Source organism: Hypanus sabinus, unplaced genomic scaffold (genome assembly GCF_030144855.1).
Source record: "Hypanus sabinus isolate sHypSab1 unplaced genomic scaffold, sHypSab1.hap1 scaffold_1698, whole genome shotgun sequence".
Classification (NCBI taxonomy): domain Eukaryota; kingdom Metazoa; phylum Chordata; class Chondrichthyes; order Myliobatiformes; family Dasyatidae; genus Hypanus; species Hypanus sabinus.
This window is the reverse complement of record NW_026779782.1, coordinates 19275-45593: the sequence shown is the minus strand read 5'-3', so window position 1 is coordinate 45593 and position 26319 is coordinate 19275. Positions and strand designations below refer to the sequence as shown.

General features: G+C 44.6%; 2 protein-coding genes across 4 annotated transcripts; both read right to left on the bottom strand.

Annotated features, from left to right (window-relative positions):
- Positions 1 to 22: 22 nt before the first annotated feature.
- Positions 23 to 8055, bottom strand: LOC132387284 (zinc finger protein 135-like). The gene is made up of 2 exons (XM_059959639.1): positions 7926 to 8055; positions 23 to 2440 (listed from the first exon to the last, which is right to left on the bottom strand). Exon 2 carries the CDS (start codon positions 2033 to 2035, stop codon positions 896 to 898), a length of 1140 nt encoding a protein of 379 aa, XP_059815622.1. The 5' UTR covers positions 2036 to 2440; positions 7926 to 8055; the 3' UTR covers positions 23 to 895.
- A 7729-nt stretch (positions 8056 to 15784) lies between these two features.
- On the bottom strand, positions 15785 to 25898 carry LOC132387283 (gastrula zinc finger protein XlCGF26.1-like). 3 transcript variants are annotated; one of them, XM_059959635.1, is made up of 2 exons: positions 25856 to 25898; positions 15785 to 20787 (listed from the first exon to the last, which is right to left on the bottom strand). In XM_059959635.1, exon 2 carries the CDS (start codon positions 20377 to 20379, stop codon positions 19189 to 19191), a length of 1191 nt encoding a protein of 396 aa, XP_059815618.1. In that variant the 5' UTR covers positions 20380 to 20787; positions 25856 to 25898; the 3' UTR covers positions 15785 to 19188. The 3 variants fall into 3 exon arrangements, with proteins under 3 accessions (XP_059815618.1, XP_059815619.1, XP_059815620.1); XM_059959636.1 differs by lacking the exon at positions 25856 to 25898 and adding an exon at positions 25443 to 25702; XM_059959637.1 differs by lacking the exon at positions 25856 to 25898 and adding an exon at positions 25474 to 25702.
- Positions 25899 to 26319: the final 421 nt, after the last annotated feature.

The following is a 26319-nucleotide window of genomic DNA, read 5'->3' as shown; positions in this document are numbered from 1 at the left end:
AGATGCTCCCTGGCCTGCTGTGCTCCACCAGCATTTTGTGTGTGTTTGACTTCCAAGCATCTGCAGATTTCCTCGTGGAGACTACACCAGGAGTCTGTTTTTGATCTTAAAACTATCTTTATTAGAATCGACTTATAATATAGTAACTTAAGCAAGATAAACAAAAGTTAACAGTGTTCTGTGTATATATGTGTGTAAATATAAATCCAAAACTATTGAGCTTGGGGGGAACAAGGCTTGGAGTCTTGAGATGGTAAAGTATGAAAGTTCAGTTCAACCACAGAATAGGTGATGAGAGAGATATATGTAATCCAGGGTAAATGTCGAGAGAAGGCAATTATGTCGAATTCCACAGGTTCCATGGTGGTAAAACAAGAGAACAGTCACTGTAGATATTATCTGTCATCCTTCCAAATCCACATAATAATTATCACCCAAAGTGACTTGTCACAAGGCGTATCGTCTTCAAGTGAATTACCACACCACACCCAGGCAAGGGTTAACACATCGGTGGTCTTCACATGATACCCCAAATCAGATCCACTCCTATGGATCAAACGAGGTGACAACCACACAGACGATGTATGATGAATCGATAATTAACCCATACTTGCGGGCATAGGAAAATTCCAAACAGTGACCCTTGGCACCTATTTCCCTTGTATCGATCTTTCCATTTTTCCTCCTTCATCTCCGTCTGACTCTGAGTGTCTGTGTCCTCAGTTAAAACTAAACAAGCTGTGAGTGATGTAAACAAGCTGCAAGTCAGACTGATTAAACTTCCTAATCTCTCTCTCTTAAAATGACAGTCCACAGCAAACAAAACCTAGGGATTCATAACAACTGACTGGTGTGCCAGTAGTTGGAATGACTGAGTGAATCCTATCCCACATTCTCAGCAGGTAAATGGCTCCTCTCCAGTGTGAACTCGCTGATGTCTCTGTAGTGTGGAAGAGTGAGTGAATCTCTTCCCACATTCTGAGCAGGTGAATGGCCTCTCTCCAGTGTGAACTCGCTGATGTTCCAGCAATCTGGATGAGTTATTGAATCTCTTCCCACAGACTAAGCAGATGAACGGCTTCTCCCCAGTGTGAACTCGCTGATGTACCAGTAATCTGGATGACTCAGTGAATCTCTTCCCACAGACTAAGCAGATGAACGGCTTCTCCCCAGTGTGAACTGACTGGTGTCTCTGCAGGGAGCGTGAGTGACTGAACCTCTTCCCACATTCTGAGCAGGGGAATGGCTTCTCTCCAGTGTGAACTGGCAGATGACTCTGCAGGTGGGATGACTGAGTGAATCTCTTCCCGCATTCTGAACAGATGAACGGTTTCTGCCCAGTGTGAACTCGCTGATGTCTCAGTTGGCTGGATAAAGCACTGAATCCTTTCCCACATTCTGAGCAGGTGAATGGCTTCTCCCCAGTGTGAACTCGCTGATGTACCAGTAGGTTGGATAACTCACTGAATCCTTTACCACATTCTGAGCATGTGAATGGCTTCTCCCCAGTGTGAACTCGCTGATGATTCTGTAGTTGGGATGACCGAGTGAATCCCTTCGCACAGACTGAGCAGGTGAATGGCTTCTCCCCAGAGTGAACTCGCTGATGTACCAGTAGGTTGGATAACTCACTGAATCCTTTCCCACATTCTGAGCAGGTGAATGGCTTCTCCCCAGTGTGAACTCGCTGATGTACCAGTAGGTTGGATGACCGAGTGAATCTCTTCCCACAGACTGAACAGGTGAACGGCCTCTCCCCAGTGTGAACTCGCTGATGTCTCCGTAGGTTGGATGCCTGAGTGAATCTCTTCCCACAGACTGAGCAGGTGAAGCGCCTCTCTCCAGTGTGAACTCGCTGGGGACTCCGTAGGTTGGATGACTGAGTGAATCTCTTCTCACATTCTGAACAGGTGAACGGCCTCTCCCCAGTGTGAACTCGCTGGGGACTCCGTAGGTTGGATGACTGAGTGAATCCCTTTCCACAGACTGAACAGGTGAATGGCTTCTCCCCAGTGTGAACTCGCTGGTGAGCCATAAGGTCAAATGACTGAGTGAATCTTTTCCCAGAAATTCAGCAGATCACCAGCCTCTACCAGGTGTGGTGTGAACTGACTGGTGTGTCCACAGGTCCAACTGAATCCTTTCTCACACACAGAACAGATGAATGGCCTTGCCCAGTGTGAACTTGCTGATGTACCTTCAATTGTGATAATTGAGTGAATCTATTCCCACTGTCTGAGAAGGTGAACAGCCTTTCTCCTGTGTAAGATGACTGGCTTGCTATTTGGTCAAATGATCAATTGAATCCCTCTCCACAGTCTGAGCAGGAAGGATAGTCGATTGAATCCCTCGCTCCACTTCTTAAATATCCAGACAGAGACAGCAAAACTGGCGTTTTCTGTTTGAGATCCCCGGCGACAAATTCCTTCTCGTTTTTAACCTGTGAAAAGATTTACAAAATCCATCAATGGGTTTAGGACAACATTTCCGATGAGATTACTTGAGTTGCCAAGGTTTGATCTGGTATCACACTGTTACAGTGAGGTTCTACCCAAGTTGGAGAGAGAAATCACCTCCTGACTGGGCAGAGTGCTGGTATCTGGAAGACCATCAAACTCTCCGATGCTCTTCCTGTCTCTATAAGAATGGGGCATTTCTGCCATCTCCAATCTGTGACCTGGCTCAGTTTGACTCTCTCCATTGGTATTATTCCCTGTTCCTGCTGAGCTGTATGGGTGCCTGGCCCCACAGTAACTGAAACAGTCTCACGCAAATTGTCTTTGTGGATGTGCATCTGGGAATTCTTTTATGTATTATTAACTTAAAGTGCTACAGCTTTAACACCATATAAAAAAATTCCTGCTGAGATGACTGGTTGGTCCGCACAGCTGGTAAAAGGGGTTAGAGTGAATTTTTGTAATATTTCAAGTTCTTGTAGAAAAGTACAACACAGAAACAGGTCCTTTGGGCCATCTGGTCTTGTGCTGAACTATTTAAATTGCCCCTCCCACACTCCTACAATCCAGGTACCTACACAAACTTCCTAAATGTTGAAATCGAGCTCGCGTGCACCACTTGTGCTGGCTGCTCATTCCAAACCTAGATGACCATCTGTGTGCAGAAGTTTCCCCTCATGTTCCCCTTAACATTTCACCTTTCACCCTTAACCCCTGGCCACTGGTTGAAGTCCTACCCAATCTCAGTGGAGAAAGCCAGCTTGCATTTACACTATCTATGCCCCTCTACCACAATCAAATCTCACCTCAATCTTCTACATTCCAAAGAATAAAGTCCTGACCTGTTCAATCTTTCCTTATAACCCAAGTCCTCCAAACTTGACAACAGCCTTGTGAATTTTCTCTGAAATCTTTGAATCTCTTTTAAATCTTTCCTGTCAGTAGGTGACCAAAACATCACACAATACTCCAAATTAGGCCTCTTTTACAAGTCAACATAATATCCATCTGTTGTCAGGATTTGGTTCACGAAAGCCAATGGGCTAAAATCTTTCTTTCCGTCACTATCTAACTGTGATACCACTTTCAGTGAATTAAGGACTTGTATTCCCAGGTCCCTTTCTTCTACAACACTCCTCCGTGCCCGACCAGTCACTGTGAAAGACCTCCCTTGGTAGGTCATACCAAAGTGCAACAGCTCACACTGGTCTGAATTAAATTCCATTTTCCATTTCTCAAACCATTTTCCCAGGGGGTCCAGATTGCACTGCAAGCCATGATAGTCTTCCTCGCTGTCCACTACACCACCAGTCTTGGTGGTCATAAATCTGCTAATCCAGTTAACCACACTATCATCCAGATTACTGATATAGATGACAAACCACAACAGATCTAGCACTGATCCCTGTGGCAACCACTAGTCACAGGCCTCCAGTCAGAGAGGCAACCATCTGCTATCACACTCTGGCTTCTGCCAAAGACAGTGTCTCATCCAATTTACTATCTCATCTAGAATGCTGAGTGACTGAACCTTCTTGACCAACCTCCCATATGAGACTGTGTCAAGTGCCTTGCTAACGTCCATGTAGACATGTTGTGCCAACCCATATAAACCTTAAAAAAAAGAACTAAACCCACACTACCCCGTAACCCTCCATTTTTCTTTCATCCATGTGCCTGTCCAAGAGGATGTTAAATTCCCCTAATGGTTTAGCCTCCACCACCATCCCTGGCAAGTCATTCCAGTCACTCACAACCCTCTGTGTAAAAAAAAACTTACCCCTGATGTCTCCCCTAAACTTCCCTCCCTTAATTTTATACATATGCCCTCTGGTGTTTGCTGTTGGTGCCCTGGGAAACGGGTACTGACTATCCACCCTGTCTATGCCTCTCGTAATCTTTTAGCCCTCTATCAAGTTCTAGACCAGGCATGGGCAAACTACGGCCTGCGGGCCATATGCGGCCCGTTAAGCTTTTTAATCCGGCCCGCAGAACTTGATGAAATTATATTAATAAACCTTGTTAATGTCTTTTCCCCGCAATTCTGGTGTTTTCCCAATAGATGACGCACTCTATATACATTGACCTTTGTTGAGGTGCAGCGTATTACTCCACATTTGCGCTTTACTCTTTGTTCGGCTCGACCTATTTGTGTGAACAGGCGTTCAGCGTCATGAACATCAACAAAGCCAGCCACAGATCCAAGTTAACTGACCAACCCCTCATATCCATCCTGAGAATCGCCACAACAAAACTAAATCCAGACTTTGATGCGCTAACTAAAAAGGGAGACCAACAACACTGTTCCCACTGAAATTAAAAATAAGTTTCTTCGTTGTGTTATGTAAAAAATGCATTTGAAAATATTTTTTTCAATAAGCCTTACATGTTACATGTCATTCCTGTTAAGTGATGGACACGAGTAGTACGCAGGTGCACGTACGTTCTCAAAATAAAAAATGCACTCCAGATCAATAACGCGCTCCGCATACTGGCACGCTGGCATTGTTCTGTCTTTGTGCTGGTCGTTGTTGAGTTTTGGCACAGTGGACAATTGAATAAGAAGGAATAGGACAAGCAGACCTGCATCTCCTACCGGTTTTGAAATAAAGACAGTCAGGAGGAGAGTGATGATGATAATACCTTGAAGGATACAGAATTTTCAGTGCTTTAAAATAATAACTGTTACTATTTAAAAAAGCTGTATTTTATTCATTTAATTTTCAGTGTTTTAAAAGTCATTTCAATAAATAGCTAAATACCATGGGACTTCAAAGACAGATATTTTGTTGTAATGCATTTGTTCATTTTCAATTGAAATTAAAGCACATGTCTTCTACATATCCCATGATATTTTATTTTCTCTTATGAGGTGTATTACCAAAACACTCCGTCCATCTGCTCCTGGTCTGGCCCCCCTGTCAAATTTTAGAACCCTTTGTGGCCCACAAGTCAAAAAGTTTGCCCACCCTTGTTCTAGACCTTTCATATTATTTCACATTTCATAAAGATTGAAACAGAATAGGCTGAAACACACTGTTCAAAAGTGCTGGCGTTCAATCCACTTGGTGCATTGACTCATTACATTTTTTGGGTGTATGTTTGTCAGAAACACATCCAACAGATTTCCCATCAGAAGTGCAGGAAAATTCTGGACCTGATTTCAAATGAACCACTGAGCACTCTGAAAAAAAGGTGCGGCAGAGGCCGATTTCTCCCTTGTGCTTTTATTTTTAGTGTGAACTATGTAACATTGATGGTGATTAATGATCATTACTTTCAGGCGACAGCCCTCCAAACATGTGACGAACCACAGTAAAACTTAGTGAACCTGCCATGGTTGGGTCTTGGGTGTCGGACCAGCAGATTTTCTGTATTATTAGATGTTCTCTTATTAATACATCATACCTCACTTCCAAATCACTGTTTTCAGACATCACATTACAGAATGATGTGTTCCACATAACCTCCAAGTTTAAAAGAAGCTCAGAAAATAAGGTCAAAGTAAGTTTCAAAGGCATCTGGGAAACAGAAACGTGCAAGTTTAAAGGGAGCAGAGATACCTGACTGACCTGCATGAGGTGTTGAGCTACCTAAAATGCATTCTTGAACGTATAGTGTAGATTTAAAGCATTAATTGGATTTAAATTATTTCATTAAATTAACATTATCTTGGATCTCTTAATCCTAATTCACAAGTTTAACGTAGGATTAACCCTTCTGCATTTGGATAACTACAATCTTTGTTCTTTTCTTTTGAAAAATGCAGTCACATGATAACACTATTCAAACTTCAGACCAAAAGTCTTTTTTTTCCCCACTTCTATTTTTTCCCAGGAAAAAAATACTATAAACTTTTTGCTATTTAAAATTGGTAACATTTGTCAATTCATGCTGTTGTTTAAAATTAAATTGCTTAACTTCCTGAAGCAAACTTGTAAGTTCACGAGCTAATAAAGAATTGAACAAAGAGGATTGTATATTTTACACACAAAGCAGCATAATGTCAATGCTCCTACATCATAAATTGGGAGACGAATGTACACATCCCAACCTTATTAGGTATTTGTACTCAATTTTTCCCACAGATGGTGAACTGCTAATCTTGGCTGGTTCATCAGGCATAGCATGGAGTAGATTTGAAGGGAGGTGGGGTGGTTTCTGTATTTGCGGCAGTGCTGGGAGGAAAAATCAGCATGAATGATGAATGTCTTTAATGTCCCTTCCTATAAAATACTCTACAAATGTTTCACACTTATTTGACCTTGAGCTTTTTTTTTCAAACATTAATACACTTTAGTCAGGATTACTTAGAATTTCAACATCTCTTTTCCAGCGAAAATAATAAGTGGGAAGGGGTATAATTTAAAGATCCTATATATTCAATTTAATCTACCCCATTCTAATGAGATGTTTATTCAGTTATTCATGCTATTGACAAGGCTCCGAATAAACCAAATGAGGACCAATAGGTGTGGTCCATTCTTACAACCAGTTCAATGGCATAATTTTAAACTCACTTCTCCACGTCTTCACATTTAGGAGCAGAATCACAAGAAGACGTGGCAAATGACCAGGGAAAGCTTCACACAGAATCACAGAACAATTTTATAAAATTATTGTTGGCATGAAAGGAGATCATCAACCAGAACTATCCTCTCAATTCCAATCCTTTTCTCTTGCTCTGCATCACTCAAAAATTCCCTCTCATTTCCTTTCCAATTCTATTTGAAAGTACCATCTTAGTCTTTGACAGTACTGTCCTGTGGATATCCAGTAACTGTGCTCTGGAAGTCCAATCCACAGTAGAATCTTTGCTAATCTACAATGCTAGCAATGCACCTCACCATACTTTATGTCCAGTAATTTAACCAAGATTCCGATTTTCTAATCACAGAAAAGACTAAGTATTGATTTAAAACAAAGGCTAAGGTTTAAACTTTCATCTTATGCTGGATCATCTAATGTTATACTGCTTTTCCATTTATATAATATAGATAGATGGATAGATAGATAGCTAGATAGATAGATAAATAAATAAATAAATAAGGAATGACAGATAAGGTTGTGGCCTAAGGTAGAAGGAGTCAATTTTAGAAAATCTAGCACATCTATTTTTCAACATAGTCCACTCCTACATTTACACACTTAGTCCAGCGGTCGTGTAACATACGAATCTTGGACCTCCAGAAAGTGTCCACAGATGGGTGATGTAAAAGATTTTGTTCCCTTTCTCCGAGTTCCTAATCCTTGCATTTAGATAGCTGGAGCTCAGCTCTGTCTGAGAGATCCATCGGTTCCCATTCACTCAGCGGCCGGGAGCTCCCCGGGGCCCGTGTACGGATCGTGGGGCTGAGAGAGAGGGAAGAGGGCAGGACTGTCCCGGGGTTGCTGCCCACGGTCTCTGAAATACAGAGGAATTATCCCGAAGTCGGTGTTTAAGATAAAAACACGGAGAATCGCTCTTACCTGCAACCGACATTTTCAAGGCCTCGTGTGCTGCGCGCATGCGTGATACTCGGGGACGTCGTCAGCCTGACGCCTGCGCAGTTCATCAGCGCTTCAGTGCCTGATAAGAATTATTCTGGCAGGGCCTTTTGGGTAATACCGGTGCCATTAAACAGTTCTTGAAGCACCGATTCAATATCCATATCTCATTTTTTTTTCGGGTATATAGAAAAAATCTGAAGCATTTTTAACGCAGGAAGCGGCTCACATAAACAATGTATTCAATATCCACGTGTATCTAATGCCAATGTAAAATGCAAGTATAAAACACAGGAGATTCTGCAGTGGCTGGACATACAGAGACGCACACACACAAAATGCTGGGGGAGCTCTGCAGTTCAGGTAGTAACTAAGCAGTGGAGTCCACAGTCTAGGCATGCTGAAGAGGCTCGGTCTAAAAGTTGTTTATTTATTCCTCTCCACAGTTGCTGCCTAATCTTTTGATTTCCACCAGTATTTTGCAGAAACTAGCAATCTTTTTTCCAAATTTTTCTGATATTCCTTTTGTAGCCATATCCTGTTGGTCTGTTTCTTCCCTCTCCTCCTCCTCGTAAACTCCAGACCCATTCTCTCTCTGGAGCCGCAAAGCCTGACTCAGGCTGGCAACTCTTTGGTTTCTGACTCTGCACCATCGAAGTTTCACTCGCCAGTCTGCTGTCAAACTTTAGAGGTGCACTGTGTTACGAGACCGCAGGTTCGTTTACTGTGAGTGTCGCTTTAAGTGCCTGAGTGAGGCGGGTCTGTGACGTCACACAGGCGCTGCAGCAGAGACAGAGAGACAGAGGGGGGAGGAGAGGGAGGGGAGAGAGAGAGAGATAGAGGGAGAGGAAGAGAGGAAGAGTGAGAGAGACTTCAGCTTGTCACTGCTATGCCCAAAAGATTGGGTTGATCATCGGCACGCAGTGCACAACGGATGTGTGACTGTCACTTCGTATAATCCATATGTGTGGATTTCCCTTACCCGGAATCGGGGTGTTCTGTGGTAACCACCCGAAGAAGATATTCCTGTGACTGTCACCTGGTGATATTTCTAAGTGTATTTCGGAACTAATCGACGGATAAGATCTTCGGCGACTGTTATTTCGTTCACCCAGCGTGGAATGTGTGTGGAATTCGTCGTAATTGCCTTCTCTCTACATCTTCGTGTGGATTTACAAATCTCTCCTCTCACTCGCTTGTTCCGTCGATTACTGAACTTTTCCACTTTACCATCTGAAGACTTTAAGTATTGTTTCCCAATAGTTTGGAATACGTACAACACCGTTAATTGCTGTTTATTTCGTTCAATCTTTTAGATTTGGAGTAGATACTAATGAAGAGAGTGGTTTTAACATCGAAACCAGACTCCGTTAGTGATCTATTGCTGCTGGTACGTAAAAATTGCAACAACCCAGCTGTCTGAGGCACAGTCCTTTAAAATAGGTGAAAATGACACAAAACATTGAAAAGAGCGGAGAAGAAGGAGTTTAACCAACTTCGTCCGGAGCCCTGAACAACGTCACAACCACAGTGAGCTCATCGTCTTGTTCAGCCCGGAGAAAATCATGCAGGAAATTCATGCAGGTGTATAAGATGATGAGAGGCATTGGTCGTGTGGATAGTCAGAGGCTTTTTCCCAGGGCAGAAACGGCTAACACGAGGGTGAATAGGTTTAAGCTGCTTGGAAGTAGGTACAGAGGAGATGTCAGAGCTAAGGTTTTAAAGCAAAGAGTGGTGTTTGTGTGGAATGCATTGCCAGCTATGGTGGCAGAAGCGAATACAATAGAGTATTTTAAGAGTCTCTTAGATAGGTACACGGAGCTTAGGAAAATAGGTGGCTATGCGGTAGGGTAATTTTAAAGCAGTTTCTAGTGTAAGTTACATGGTCGGCGCAACATTGTGGGCCAAAGCGTCTGTAATGTGTTGTAGATTTCTATGATTCTCTGAAATTCAAGAGAAATCTCCTATCCCACGGAGCGGTGACTAGTTGTAACCTGTCATCACAGGGAGAGTGAGAGGGGGAACGGCAGGGGTAGATTTTAATATACTGATATGGAACAGAAACATGGGCAGGGACCAGATGGACAGAGTGGCCACTCTAGTGTACATTGTGAGTGTGTTAGAGACGATAAGAACCTGAGACACGGGATTTGATACAGAGCTGATTTATCTTTCACAGCTCCACAATATTAAACACCAGACTAGTTTAAGTCTAACATCAGCAGAACCGACTCCTCCAATGCTCAGTGACCAGGGTTCAGTCCTGGGTGCGATGAGCAGCCGCAAGAACTGCAGAATCTGACAGTAACAGTCCCTCATAAACCTGCAGCTGCCTTCAGTCACCGTGATGGTTAAACATTTAACACGGAGCTGATTTGAACTTCCTCCCTGATGTGAAGTTGCTGGTGTTGCAGCAGCTGGGATGATTGAGTAAAACTCTTTGCTCACTCCGGACAGAAATGTGGCCTCTATTTATTGTGAACTCACCGGAGCATCACAAGGTGGGTGAACTGAATGAGTCTCTTCGCACACACGAGCAGGTGAACGGCCGCTTCCCAGTGCGAAGCTGTCGGTGAATCTGCGATGGCCGACTGAATCCCTTCCAAAATGAGATCCAGGGAATGATATCTCACTGCTCGGAACGTCATGGCGATGTATCCAATCACATCACGGACATGGACACGTGATCGGGCTCTCCTTGTCGCGAGTGGGGCGCTGACTTCTCCAGCATCTCCGCCTCCACATTCAAGGATCGGCGACATTCAAGCGCTGGTGAACTGACAGATACAGCGGCACTAACGAGCTGTTGTGTTTGTGAGTCCCAGCATGAAAGTCGTTCAGAGAGAAAAATCAAACTCCCACCCCAACCCCAGCTTAAAAAAAGAACGGCATCCCGATCATCAATCTACAAACCCCACCCCTCTGGACAAAAGGGAACAATAACATCGAGCCCCCCCCCCCCCCAAAGGAAACAACCCTACCCCGCACAACAGCGGAGGAGCCGGTGTCACCAGGGTAGCTGAAATCTGGAACTCACTGCCCGAGGTGGTGGTGGAGGCAGGTCCCTTCACAACATTTACGAAGAGGATGAACATTGAAACTGCCGAGATACAGTCGGCTGTGAACCAAGTGCTGATAAATGGGACCAGTGTAGACAGTGAGTGGATGGTCAGAACAGGTATGGCCGGCCAGAGGCCTGTTCCCGTGCTGTGTGATCCACCGCTCCGGACATGGTAAATTAACGATTTATTAACAATCACCGCAAGGATGGTTTTCTGATTCAGTCTGAAGGTTATGGTACATTCAGTTCGTCATCAGACCTGAAAAATCATGTCTTCCCGCAGCTGGTTCCACCTGTTGGTGTGTCCTCTTTCGTCCACCTCCAGGGAAGCTGCATCTCCACACAGACTCCTCACTTGAGAATACACACAGTGTTTTCTGTTGACTAATACACCGTGTGTGGACCCCGCTGGCAATTCTGGTGTTGTGACCCGTATCGAGACAAACACCACGCTGCCCACTCCACCAACAACACGGCACAGCCGGACACATAACAGGGGACTTTACATCCCACAACCCTGGATTCAGTGATGAAACCCGTGATTAATGTTGTTGTCCCACTGAAAAGACCATTAAGGTGCTTTTAAATGCCAGCGCTCGCCCACAGGTGACGTCAGACACAGTTCCCACGCGCCTGACGTCACACATGGGCTCCCCACACCGGGATCTGCCCTCACGTGCGCGGTGTCTTACGTCACCCACGCGCTGCTGTGCTCGAGCTTTATCGGTTTAACGGCTGGGCTAATAATCACGTGACCAGCCCCTTCCCCCATCGCTGTCAACAGAGGATTCAGGCGCTGCGCTATTCCCATTGGTGCGAAGCGATGTCAATCACAGGTTACAACCAGTCCCGGAGGCGGACATGCCGAGTGGGCGTTACCCCGCTGAGTTCGTCTCCCGCTCGAGCGCCGACCGCCTCCTCAGAGCGGAGAAAACCTCAAAGTAAATGTCCGCTTTCTGATTTATTTCCCTTTCCCTCCGAGGGAAGTTGGGGCGTTTGTGAAGCTTCTCCTGCGGCCGGAGGCTGATGTATCGCTGAGAGGTAGGAGGAGACCGCTCGGCCCGTCGGTTCGATGCCAGTTCCCCGGGGAGGGAGGGATTTTATTGACAGGATGAAGATGGTGAGAGAGGGTGTGGACAGGATGTTTGTCCCGGTGGGGACAGGAGGGGCTCATCTGTGGAAATGTCTGAGCACACGGTGGTGCCGAGCAGAGGGATTCACCACATTGGGGGCAAACACCGGCAGACTGTTGCCCTGCAAGCGGGGCCAATGGTCCGGGTAAAGTGATAATTATCTGTGCTTTGTTGAGATTGTACCTGGAATATGGTGTAAAATCCCGCTCCCCACACTAACACGGGTTATACAGACCAAAGAACAAACTGCCGGAGGAACTCAGCGGGTCGGGCAGCATCTGTGGAGGGAAATGGACCGTCAACATTTCGGGCCGAGACTCTCCCTCTGGACTGAGAGTGGACGGGAAATAGTCAGAGAAAAGAGGTGAGGGGTGGGGATGGGGCAAGAGAGGTGGATCCAGGTGAGGGGGGGAGGTGGGCAAGAGACTGAGGTGGGAAGGTGGAAATAGTGACAGGGGTGGGAGGTGAGTGGTTGTGGCAACATGGAGCTGCAGAAGATGGAAATTAATTCCACAGAGGATTAACAAAGAGGTTAGAGAGTATTTGTTATAGAGAGTGCAATGAAGATTCACCAGACTGATCCCTGGGGTGGTGGGGTCATCATATGAGGAAAGATCAAATGTGATAACCCTTTCTTTTAGAGAATCGAGGACTGAGAGGTGAACACACTGAAATGCACAACATCATTACCGGTTGAACCAGGGATCTCAGTCTCTGAAACAGGGATAGACTGTGCGGGACTGAAATGAGGGGAAATGTCTCCATTCCGAGGGTGGTGAATGTTTATAAAACCCCTCCACAGAGGGCGGTGAAGACTCAGTGATCGTCCGCACGTAAAACAGAGGCCGGCAGATGTGTGGAGTCCGAAGGGATCGAGGAAATGAGGATCGGGCAGAAACACGTGGCTGAGATGGGTGAACAGCCGCCATATTGCTGATGGTTAAAGGGGCTGAATTGCCTCCTGCTGTTTCTCACTTGATGTTTCAGTGTTCCTGTCCAGCAAGGCTCTGGAGGAATGTGAATACAAATTAGTGTTTATAAACACTGAACTGATTTAAATAAAACGTGAACATTTCCTTTTTGCGTCTGAATTATGTTTTGGACCTGGATAGGAATGAGCCGCTGACTCTGTGACCTGGAGGTGGAGGGAAAAGGATCGGGGAAGATACGGTGTGGAAAAATAATCTTGTATCTGGGGTAGATATGGAATAATGTGGGGAATGCGGTGGATGGGTCGGGCAGCATGTGAGGGGCGAGGAGCAGAGTCACCAGTTCAGGAGGGAGTCCCTCCACCCGTCACCTGATCCCGGTTCCTGTTCACGTTTTTCTGCAGATCTGCAGCATCTGCGGGTCACTGCTCTACGTGTACATGTAGCTTCATGTTTCCCCGTTCAGACAAGGCAGTGAGATCCCGATCTGTCACGTCCTCTGTTGTGCGTGGACAATGCTTTTTTTTTTCTCTGCAATAGTTTCTGCATGTTTCATTCCACTGTTTTGAGGTGCTGAAGTGCTGCCAATGTTTCTGGGTGTCTGACCCGTTTATGTGAGAATTTAGCCATTTGTATTTCTCTGAGCTTCTCATAAATGTGTAAAGTTTAGTTCAGCTTCACTTCAGAATTTCCAAAGCAACACCCAGTCAGTCAAATTGCTCCACACAATTAAAATAGCTTATTACTTTTTTCTCTATTTTTGTACTATATATATGTATATTCTTATTTTAAATCACAATTTTTCAAAACTATTATGAATTAGGTTCTGCTGCTACCGCATGGACAACATGACACATGCCGGTGCTATTAAACCTGATTCTGATATTGATATGGGAGACCCACCACCGGTCACCTGATCCCAGTTACTGCAGATCGTAATGTGAGATTGAGGTATTTTCCATATATTTGCTTTCCACAGAAATGACAACAGTTCAGTTTCCTTCTGTGGTTCCAGAGCAGAAGCTCAGTCTGTCTAATATTTCCACACAATTAAAATGGGGAAATTTGTTTATTATCATCATGTACTGAGCTACAGTGAAAATCTTGCTTGATGTACCATCCACACAGATTGATACATTCCAACAGTACATTGAGCTGATATACAACAAAATAATCACTGTAACAAAGCATTATGGCTGCAGAGAAAGTGCGGTGCCGATAGACATAAGGTGCAGGGTCACGTCCAGTTACATTGTGAGGTTGAGTCCATTTTATCATTCATTTGGCTTATAACCACAGACAGGAAGCCGTCCTTCAGCCTGGTGCTACGCACTTTAAGGCTTTTGTATCTCTCTGCCAATGTGGGAGCGGGTTTGCAGCAAGAATGTCCAGGTTATGAGGTTACATGGCCTGCTTTTCCGAGGCAGGGGAAGTGTAGGAAGAGTCCATGGAGGGGAGGCTTGTTTCTCTGATGTTCACTGCTCTCCAAAGTTCTCTGCAGTTCCTTGCAGTCATGGGCAGAGCAGTAGCCATACAAAGGCATGAAGTATCGGCAAGGAGCTCAGAGACCTTGGCCGTCACCCTGCCTTGTGTAGCTGGATCCTGGACTTCCTGTCAGATCGCTGGCAGGTGGTAAGAGTGGGCTCCATCTCCTCTGTCTCTCTGACCCTCAGCACACATACCCCACAGGGTTGTCTCTTTGGCGCCCTCCTTTACTCTCTGTGCACCCATGACTTGTGTTGCCACCCACAGCTCCAATCTGCTATTTAAATTTGCTGTCAGCACTACATTGATTGGCCTAATCTGAAATACTGATAACAATCAATCAAATGCCTTCTGACAAGGCTCGGTCCAAACAAACTTTTCACCCTTCTTCAGGAGATTGGTCAGAGGAAGAGCGATAGCAGCAAAGTTCTTACGATAATATCCATCCATTCCCAGAAACCTTCTAAGAGCCTTCTTAGCACTCCGAATAGGAACTTGAGAAATTGCCTGGACTTTTGCCTGAACAGGAGCCAACTTGCTTTGACGTACAACATAGCCAAGACAGGTCACACTGGCATTGCCAAATTCACTCTTAGCCTAGTTAACTGTAAGGTTGTCCTAAGAAAGCCTGTCAAATAGCTTTTCTACTGCAGAGATATGCTCTTCCCAAGTGCCACTCCCTGTAACTAAGTCATCAATATAGGTATCTGTGTGTTCTAACCCTCGAATTACAAAATCAATCATTCTCTGGGATGTTCCTGGAGCATTTTTCCTTCCAAAAGGCAAAACATTGTATTCATACAACCCAGATGGTGTCACAAACACAGAAATGTCTCTACCTCTGTCCGTCAATGGAACACACCAATACCCTTTCAACAGATCAATCTTTGTAAGATATTAGCTATTCCAACCTTATCGATGCAATCATCCACCCTAGGGATAGGATAGGCATCAGTTTTTGTTACTGCATTTACCTTTCTACAATCAGTGCAAAATCTAACACTACCATCATGTTTGGGCATAATAATGCAGAGTGACTCCAATCTCATTTTGAAGGCCTAATAATACCATTCTCCAGCATATACACAATTCCCTGGTCAGCCAATTTACACTTGTCTACGTTCATGCGAAGTGGGTGTTGTTTAATCGGTTTGGCTTGACCAACATCTACATCATGTACTGCGCCCGTGGTTTGCTTGGGAACATCGGGAAATAAATCTTTGTACTTCTGAATTAATTCCTTCAGCTGTTGTTGTTGCTTTGGCTGCAGATGAGCCAACTTGTTATCAATGTTTTCTAGAACAACCGAGTTCATTAGCCTAACTGGGACCATGTTTGGCTTGTGAAAAGTCTCAGACGAGTCTATTGTTTCATTCTCAGGGTTACCAGATTCATTTGTTTTGACAACAATACTCACAGATGGTGCCTGCTTGTCAAAAAAGGCTTTATCATATTTATGTGCACCACCTGTGTTAGTTTACGTCAGTCGGGTGTTTTAATAACAGAATTCACATTATTAATTTGAGAGACTATCTCATACGGTCTATTGAATTTCGCCTGGAGTGGATTCGTCAACATAAGGCAAGCACCTTATCCCCCACCTGGTATTTTCTTTCGCGAGCGCTGTTATCAAACCAACATTTTGTTTTGAGAAATCTTTAAGATTTGTCTCGCTAGACTACAGGCTTGGTGTAGTTTATTTTTGGACTTCAAAACACAGTCTAACAAGTTAACATGTACATCCCCATCAATCCACTGTACCTTTAACAAGGTCAAAGGGCACCTCGCTCTGCAACCAAATACAAGCTCAAATGGACCAAAGCCCAGTGATTCCTGCACTGACTCTATTTCTGTGGATGAAAGCAAATATGTTCCTTCATCCCAGTCTTTTCCATTTTCAACACAATGTCTTAATCATTGTTTTGAGGGTAGAATGAAATCTTTCTAAAGCCCCTTCTGGTTCCGGATGGTATGCAAATGATGCAATCTGTTTTGCTCCCAATTCATAAACTACCTGCTTGAATAATGCAGATATACAAATACATCCTTGATCAGACTGTATTTCTTTAGACAAATCGAATAAAGTGAAAATCTTGGTAAGAGCCTTCACCACAGTTTTAGCTTTAATATTTCTGAGAGGCATTGCCTCTGGGAATCTGGATGTAGTACACATAATAGTTAGCAGATACTGATGGCCAGCTTTAGTCTTTGGCAATGGGCCAACACAATCCACTATAACTTTGGAAAAGGGTTCACCGAATGCAGGTTCAGGCCACTGGGGTGAGCTCATTAGGTTTACCCACAACTTGACAAGTGCCTTTTGGAAACTCTTATTCAGCGTAAAAATAATTTCATGAGTTAAAGCAAACTGATCTGCTAATCCAGCAGATTCCTACCGAGTGGCAGCATCATTTCCATCTAAATACGTCTTTATGTCATCAGGGACGCACCTTCAGAATTCTTCAATTGAAACCAACTCTCTCAAGCTGTTAAAATCATCATTTACATGTTCAGATGTGCATCAGTAGTCAATAGACACAAATTTCTCATAAGCAAATTCCGTATGTCTGGTTCACAGATTTCTTCAAATTTCTAAACTTTTGCCTGTCTGCTTCTGGGACCAACCCGTAAGCTTTGAGCACAGCCTGTTTCACTAGGTCATAATGTGTGGTCATAATGCGTGGCCATGTGGTTAAGGTGTTGAACTAGCGATCTGAAGGTCATGAGTTCGAGCCTCAGCCGAGGCAGCTTGTGTGTCCTTGAGCAAAACACTGAACCACACACAGCTCCTGCACATTTATAGCCCAGTGGCGATGATTGGGGCAGCATAAATAAGTAAATAATAAGCTGCTTCAGCAACTGTCAAAGCAGAATAGGCTTGCTAAGCCTTCCCCTTAATTACACTTTGTAAGAGAATTTTCTGTCTGCTTTTCTGCCTCTTTAGCCTGAAACTGCCTCTGCCTTTCTGGAGCCTCCATCTTTAATATTTCTAACTTCTACTGGAGCTCAAGCTCACGAGGTTTACTTTCAGGAAACACCTCCAACTCCTTCACTTTAAACACATCCTCAGATACATAATGCTCAGCTATTATCTTCTGCATCTGTGCCCTCCTCATTGTCAATTTCACCTTAGCAAGTATTAACGTTCTAGCAATACTCAACAACTCAATCCTTCTGGTGTCCTCTAATGCCTGAGAGGTTCACACTTCCAGATATCTATCAACATCCATTGCTGCTGGTTTTCCACACACAAGTAAATCAAAAGGGATTTCCCCAATGAAATTGATAATTAATCAATCCTTAAATTTGTCATATCCCAGACACAGCCCCATTTTGTTACAAACCATAATGGTTTAGAAATGAACCAACAGCAAAAGACTACTCCCAGTGGCCACACATTTTAATTCCACATCCCATTCCCATGCTGATATGTCTATCCATGGCCTCCTCTACTGTCAAAATGAATCCAAACTCAGGTTGGAGGAACAACACCTTATATACCGGCCGAGTAGCCTCCAACATGATGGCATGAACACTGACTTCTCTAACTTCTGTTAATGCCCCTCCTCCCCTTCTTACCACATCCCTGACATATTTAGTTGTTTACCTGTTCTCCCCCTCCCTCTGGTACTTCCACCCCCACGCTTTTCTTTCTCCCAAGGCCTCCCGTCCCATGATCCTTTCCCTTCACCAGCTCTGCATCACTTTCGCCAATCACCTTTCCGGCTCTCAGCTTCACCCCCACCCCCTCAGGTCTTCTCCTATCATTTGCATTTCACCCTCCCCCCATTACTTTCAAATCTCTTACTATCTTTCAGTTAGTACTGTCGAAGGGTCTCGGCCCACAACGTCGACAGTGCTTCTCCCTATAGATGTTGCCTGGCCTGCTGTGTTCTATCAGCATTTTTTTTGTGTTTGTATTTCCAGAATCTGCAGATTTCCTCGTGAGTGTTATGTGTATGTATGTGTGTAAATATAACTCCCAAACTTCTGAGCTCAGGGGAAACAAGGCTTGGAGTCTGGAGATGTTAAAGTATTAAAGTTCAATTCATTCACAGAATAGGTGATGTGAGAGAGATATTTTTGTAATCCAGGGTAAATGTTGAGAGAAGGCAATTATGTTGTATTCCACAGGTTCCATGGTGGTAAAAAGAGAGAACAGTCGCTCTAGATTTTATCCATCATCTTTACAAATGTACATACGAATTATCACCTAAAGTGAATTGTCATAAGGGGTATCATCAAATGAATGACCACGCCACAGCCAGGCAAGGGTTAACACATAAGTTGTCTCCACAGGATATCCCAAATCAGATCCACTCCTGTGGAACAAATGAGGTGACAACCACACATTCGATGTACGGTGAATCGATAATTAGCCCACCCTTGTGAGCGAAGGAAAGTTCCAAACAGTGATCCTTGGCTACTAGTTCCCTGGTTTTGATCCTTCCATTTTTCCTCCTTTGTCTCCGTCTGACTCTGAGTGTCTGTGTCCTCAGTTAAAACTAAACAAGCTGCGAGCAATGTAAACAAGCTGCAAGTCAGACTGATTCACCTTCTTAATTTCTCTCTCTCTCTCTCTTAAAATGACAGTCTACAGCAATCAAAACCAAAGGATTCATAACAATGGCCTCTCCTTACTGTGAACTGACTGGTGTGCCAAGAGGTGGGATGACTGAGTGAATCCTTTCCCACATTCTGAGCCTCTCTCTAGTGTGAACTCGCTGATGACTCTGTAGGGTGGATGACTGAGTGAATCTCTTCCGACAGAATAAGCAGGTGAACGGCTTCTCCCCAGTGTGAAGTCGCTGGTGTCTCTGCAGGGTGGAAGAGTCAGTGAATCCTTTCCCACACACTGAGCAGGTGAACGGCATCTCCCCACTGTGAACTCGCTGGTGACGCCGTAGGGTGGATGACAGAGTGAATCGCTTCCCACATTCTGAGCAGGTGAATGGCTTCTCCCCAGTGTGAACTCGCTGGTGTCTCCGTAGGGTGGAAGAGTCAGTGAATCTCTTCCCACAGACTGAGCAGGTGAATGGCTTCTCCCCAGTGTGAATTCGCTGATGTACCAGTAGGATGGATGACACAGTGAATCCTTTCCCACAGACTGAGCAGGTGAATGGCTTCACCTCAGTGTGAACTCGCTGGTGTCTCTGTAGGGTGGATGACAGAGTGAATCCTTTCCCACAGACTGAGCAGGTGAATGGCTTCACCTCAGTGTGAACTCGCTGGTGTCTCTGTAGGGTGGATGACAGAGTGAATCCTTTCCCACAGACTGAGCAGGTGAACGGCTTCTCCCCAGTGTGAATTTGCTGATGTACCAGTAGGCGGGATGACAGTGTGAATCCCTTTCCACAGTCTGAGCAGGTGAACAGCTTCTCCCCAGTGTGAATTCGCTGATGTACCAGTAGGGTGGATGACAGAGTGAATCCTTTCCCACAGACTGAGCAGGTGAAAGGCTTCTCCCCAGTGTGAACTCGCTGGTGACTCTGTAGGTTGGATAACTGAGTAAATCTCTTCTCACAGACTGAGCAGGTGAACGGCTTCTCCCCAGTGTGAATTTGCTGATGTACCAGTAGGCGGGATGACAGTGTGAATCCCTTTCCACAGTCTGAGCAGGTGAACAGCTTCTCCCCAGTGTGAATTCGCTGATGTACCAGTAGGGTGGATGACAGAGTGAATCCTTTCCCACAGACTGAGCAGGTGAAAGGCTTCTCCCCAGTGTGAACTCGCTGGTGACTCTGTAGGTTGGATAACTGAGTAAATCTCTTCTCACAGACTGAGCAGGTGAACGGCCGCTCCCCAGTGTGAACTCGCTGGTGAGCCATTAGGTCAGATGACAGAGTGAATCCTTTCCCAGAAATTCAGCAGAAGACCAGCCTCTGCCCAGTGTGAACTGATTGGTGTGTCCACAGGTGGGATGACCGACTGAACCCCTTCTCACACACAGAACAGGTGAATGGCCTTTTCCAGTGTGAACTTGCTGATGTACCTTTAGTTGAGATGACCGAGTGAATCCATTCCCACTGTCTGGGCAGGTGAATGTCCTTTTTCCTGTGTAAAATGATGGGCGTGCCAGTTGGTCAAAATCACCGAGTGAATTCCTCCCTACAGTCTGAGCAGGAAGGGTGGACAATTGGATCCCTTGCTCCACTTCTTAAGTATCTAGGCAGAGACAACAAAACTGGCGTGTCGTGTTTGAGCTTCCTGGAGATGAATTCCTTCTCATTTTTAACCTGTAAAAAAATTTACAAAATCCATCAATGGGTTTAGGACAACATTTCAGATGAGATTACTTGAGTTGCCAAGGTTTGATCTGGTATCACACTGTTACAGTGAGGTTCACCCCAAGTTGGACAGAGAAATCATCTCCTGACTGGGCAGAGTGCTGGTATCTAGAATGACCATCAATTATCTGATGCTCTTCCTGTCTCTATCAGAATGGGGCATTTCTGTCGTCTCCAATCTGTGACCTGGCTCATTTTGACTCCCTCCATTGGTATTATTCCCGGCTCCTGCTGAGCGGCATGTGTTCCTTGTCCCACAGTGACTGAAACACTCTCATGCAAATTGTCTTTCTTGACGTGCAGCTGGGATCTTCTCTTGTGTATTATTAACAAAATGCCACAATTTTAACGCCATTTAAAAAATTCCCGCTGAAATGACTGGTTGGCCGCACATCTGTTAAAAGGACTTAGAGTGAATTTTTGTATTATTTCAGGTTCTTGTCGCAATCATAGAAAATTTCAACACAGAAACAGGCCCTTTGGGCAATCTAGTTTGTGCTGAACTATTTAAACAGCCCACTCCCACACCCCTACCATCCAGGTATCTACACAAACCTCTTAAACGTTAAAATCGAGCTCGCATGCACCACTTGTGCTGGCTGCTCATTCCACAGCCGGATGACCCTCTATGTGAAGAAGTTCCTCTCATGCTCCCCTTAACATTTCACCTTTCACCCTTAACCCATGGCCTCTGGTTGTAGTCCCACCCAATCTCAGTGGAGAAAGCCAGCTTGCATTAACACTATGTGTGCCTCTCTATCACAATCAAATCTCCCCTCAATCTTCTACATTCCCAGGAATAATGTCCTGATTTGTTCAATCTTTCCTTATAATCCAAGTCCTCCAGACATGGCAACATCCTTGTGTATTTTCTCTGAAATCTCTGAACTTCTTTTACATCTTTCCTGTAGGTAGGTGACCAAAACTGCACATAATACTCCAAATAAGGCCTCACTAATGTCTTCTACAAGTCATCTATTGTTGTCACTACTGTGGTTCATGCAGGGCAATGGGCTAAAATATTTCCTTCCATCCCTATCTAACTGAGATACCACTTTCAGTGAATTAAGGACTTGTATTCCCAGGTCCCTTTCTTCTACAACACTCCTCTGTGCCCGACCAGTCACTGTGAAAGACCTCCCTTGGTAGGTCAGACCAAATGCCACAACTCACACTGGTCTGCATTAAATTCCATTTTCCAATTCTCAAACCATTTTCCCACCTGGTCCAGATCACACTGCAAGCCATGATAGTCTTCTTGCAGCCGCTAAACCTCCAGTCTTGTTGTCATCCACAAATTTTCTGATCCAGTTAACCACACTATCATCCAGATTACAGATATAGTGACAAACAACAACAGATCCAGCACTGATCCCTATGGCACACAACTAATCACAGGATTACAGTTATAGAGGCAACCATCTGCTACCACACTCTGGCTTCTCCCAAAGACAGTGTCTCATCCAATTTACTGTCTCATCTAGAATGCTGAGTGACTGAACCTTCTTGACCAACCTCCCATATGAGACTTTATCAAGTGCCTTGCTAAAGTCCATGCAGACAACATCTACTGCCTTGCCTTCATCCACTTCCCTGATAACCTCCTCGAGAGACTCTGAAAGATTGGCTAGTGCCATGCTGTCTATCCTTTATCAGTCCACACCTATACAAATACTTACAGTATATACTTGGTTCCTGCACACACATTCCAATAACTTTCCCAGTTCTGATGTCAAGCTCACCAATGGATAACTTCCTAGTTTATTTTTACAGCCTTTCTTGAACAGCAGAACAACACTGCCTGTCCTCCAATCCTCCAGTACCTCACCTGTCACTAAGGATGATTTCAATATCTGTGCTTAGGCCCTGATAATTTCTGCACTTGTCTTCCGCAGGGTCCTGGTGAACAACTTGTCAGGCCCTGGGGATTGATCCACACTAATTTGCCTCAAGACAGCAAACGCCTCCACCTCTGTAATCTGTACAGGGTCCATGAAGTTAATGCGGCTTTGCCTCACTTCTCCAGACTCTGTGTCCATCTCCTGAGTAAATACGGATGCAAAAAAAATCTCCCCAAGTCTATGCTATCCTTCATATGGATTACCATTTTGATCTTCCAGAGGATTAATTTTTTTTCCCTTGCAATCTTTTTTGCTCTTAACATATCTGCAGAATCCCTGAGGATTCTCCTTCACCTTGACTGCTGGGGCAAACTCATGCCTTCTTTTATTTCTTTCATAAGTGTTCACTTGAATTTCCTGTATTTCATAAGTACCCCATTTGCTCCTATCTGCCTGTACCTGGTATGCACCTCCTTTTTATTGATCTGGGAGAGGAAAGCCAAAGGGGTGATAGATCTGCATGCTGGGAGGTGGGGGTAAGGAGGGTTAAACTAAAGTTGCAGGGGGAATGGGAGCCTGAATAACGGAACAGATAGTGGTGGAGTTGTGGAGAAAGATTTTGTTCAGGCCTCAGACAAAGTCAGGAATGAAAAAGTTGAGTGTGGTGCAGTGAATATGCTGAGCCCTGTGTATTTCAATACAAGGAGCAGCGTAGGAAAGGCGGATGTGTTCAGGGCATGATCAACACTAGGATCTGGCAACTGTGGACTGGGACAGGCTGCTTTATGGCAAAGGTGTGCTTGGTAAATGGGAGGCCTTCAAAGCAAAATTCTTAAAGTAGAAAGCGGGTATGTCAGAATCAAAGGTAAAGATAGAAACTGTAGGGAAACTTGGATTGCAAGAGATATTCAGACCCTGGTAAAGCACAAAATGGAATTACATAACAGGGATAGGCAGTCAGTTTCTTATGGAGTATAAGAAATGCAAGAGAACACATAAGAAATAAATCCGGATGGCTAAAAGATGGCATGAGGTTGCTGTCACAGAAAAGGTGAAGGATAATCCTCAGGGATTCTAGTGATAGATTAAGAGCAAAAGGATTGCAAGGCAAAAAGTCGGTCCTCTGGAAGACCGGAATGGCAATCCACGTGTGGAAACAAAGCAGATAGGGGAGATCTTAAATATTTTTCAAACTCAATTTACTCAGGAGATGGACAAAGGGTCTGTGGGAGTGTGGAAAAGCAGCATTAACCATTTCAACCCTGGGGAAAAAACACTCCTCTGGCCACTCACACGCTCAATACCCCTCATCATTTTATACACCAAAAAATGTCTCTAAATATAAATAAGGAAATTATACATTGCACAACCTACTTTCCATGATTCAGTACATTTACACAGACAGGTGTGTAAGAAGGGCCCAACAAATATCAGGGACAAACGGGCCCAATGCACCCCAAACACAAACTGTTCCTGCTGCCACGATCCAGGAAATGGTATCACAGCAAAAGGACCAACAGGCTCTGGCACATCATCTTCCACCAGGCCATCAGACTGATTAATTCATGCTGATACAATTGCATTTCAATGTTATATTGACTGTCCTATGTGCAAACTATCTATGTAAATTACACGTTGCACATTTAGATGGAGATGTAAGGTAAATATTTCTACTCCTCATGTTTATGAGGTATGTATCTAATAAAGTCAATTCAATTCACCCTCTCCACTATCTGTTCTGTCATTCTGGCTCCCATTCCCTCTACAACTTATTTTAACTACATCACCCCCTCCCCTGCTCACTACCACTAGTAAGCCTTACCACTAGGTTATTCATCCCCTCTTGTTCTGTTCCTCTACCTGACGAATCCCCTATCAGGCCTTTGACTTTCCTCTGCCAGGTAATTCCCCCCAACAGGTTATGAAGTGCTCCACCTGTTGTTGTGGGGGATGGCCACTGGAGTACTCTGCGATGCCTATTTAACCTCATTCCCCTTCCTGATTCTCACCCAGTTTCCTGTGTCCTGTGGGTGTGACTCACCTCTCTGCATGTCATATCTATCACCCCCTCCAACTGCTGGATAATCTGGAATTCACCCATTTCAAGTTGCAGCTCATTGAAGTGCAGGGTTACAAGCTGCACATCTTGTAGGTGAGGGCATCAGGGACACTGGAGGCCTCCCCTCCTTCCCTCCTATACCCCTCTAATTTGTAATAATCTCCCCTCTAATTTGTAATAACCAGTGTGCAGATAAATCTTGTACTGTGCATTTTTTACCCAGTGACAATATGTGCACAGTGAATTTTATATAGAGAGGTATTCATTTTCACAGCTGGCAAATCACTGTTGATAAGTACTTTGATCGAGTTCATCTGCACTCTCACACAACCTATGTAGCAGGCCTGTAACAGGAAATGGAGGATTTTCTCACCAAATCTTTTGCACATTGTCCATATGTGGTTTGCTTGCTAAATTTTGCTTTAAAAAGTCAGATTTCCAAATATCACTCCCCTTCTTCCCACTTGCAAATTCTCCAGCAACTTTTGCATCACCAAAATGCAAACAGGCATCACTAGTTTCTGTATTCTACATAAATATTCCCCCTGAATCCTCCCCCAATGACTGAGGGTGGTGAATTCAGTGAATGCAATGCCAATGTATATGAAGGGAAGGGCCGTTCTCTGTCTCACTGGAGTCTGACACATTTGTGATGTGAAAGCTACTTGTTGCCCAGGGCAAAGTTGTTTGATGTCATTACGTACCCAGAGAGAATGGGACAAAACATGTTCTCACCGGTCGAAAAGTCCAGAGCAAGAGGAGGTAAAGGAAGCAACACACACTAAATACTGCAGGAGTTCTGCAGGCCAGGCAGCATCTGCGGAAAAAAGTACTAATGCAGATTTTCTCAACTGGTGATGTAAAAGATTTTTGTTCCCTTTCTCCGAGTTCCTAATCCTTGCATTTAGATAGCTGGAGCTCAGCTCTGTCTGAGAGATCCATCGGTTCCCATTCCCTCATCAGCCGGAAGCTCCCCGGGCTCCGTGTACGGATCGTGGGGCTGAGAGAGGGGGAAGAGGGCAGGACTGTCCCGAGATTGCGGATCACGGTGTCCGGATTTCACAAGAATCGTCCCGAAGTCGGTGTTTAAGATAAAAAGACGGAGAATCGCTCTTACCTGCAACCGACATTTTCAAAGCCTTCAGTGTACTGCGCGCATGCGTGAAACTCAGTGACGTCATCAGCCGGACGCCTGCGCATTTCATCGGCGCTTCAGCGCCGGTGAAATTCTTAACTCATGGCCCCATGGGTAGTCACGGTGCCATTAAACATTTCTGCAAGCACCGGTTCAATGTCCATACCTCATTTTTTTTACCGTGGGTATCGAAAAAATCTGCAGCTGTTTAACGCAGAGAGCGGCTCCCATAAACAATATACTCAATATCAACGTGTATCTAATGCCAATGTAAAATGCAGATATAAAACACAGGAGATTCTGCAGTTGCTGGATATTCCTCTCCAAAATTACTGCCTGACCTGTTGATTTCCTCCTGTGTTTTGCAGAAATTGACCACCTTTTTTTTTCGATCAACCAGTTTCCAAATGCTTCTAATCTTTCACCTTTAACCACATCCTGCTGGT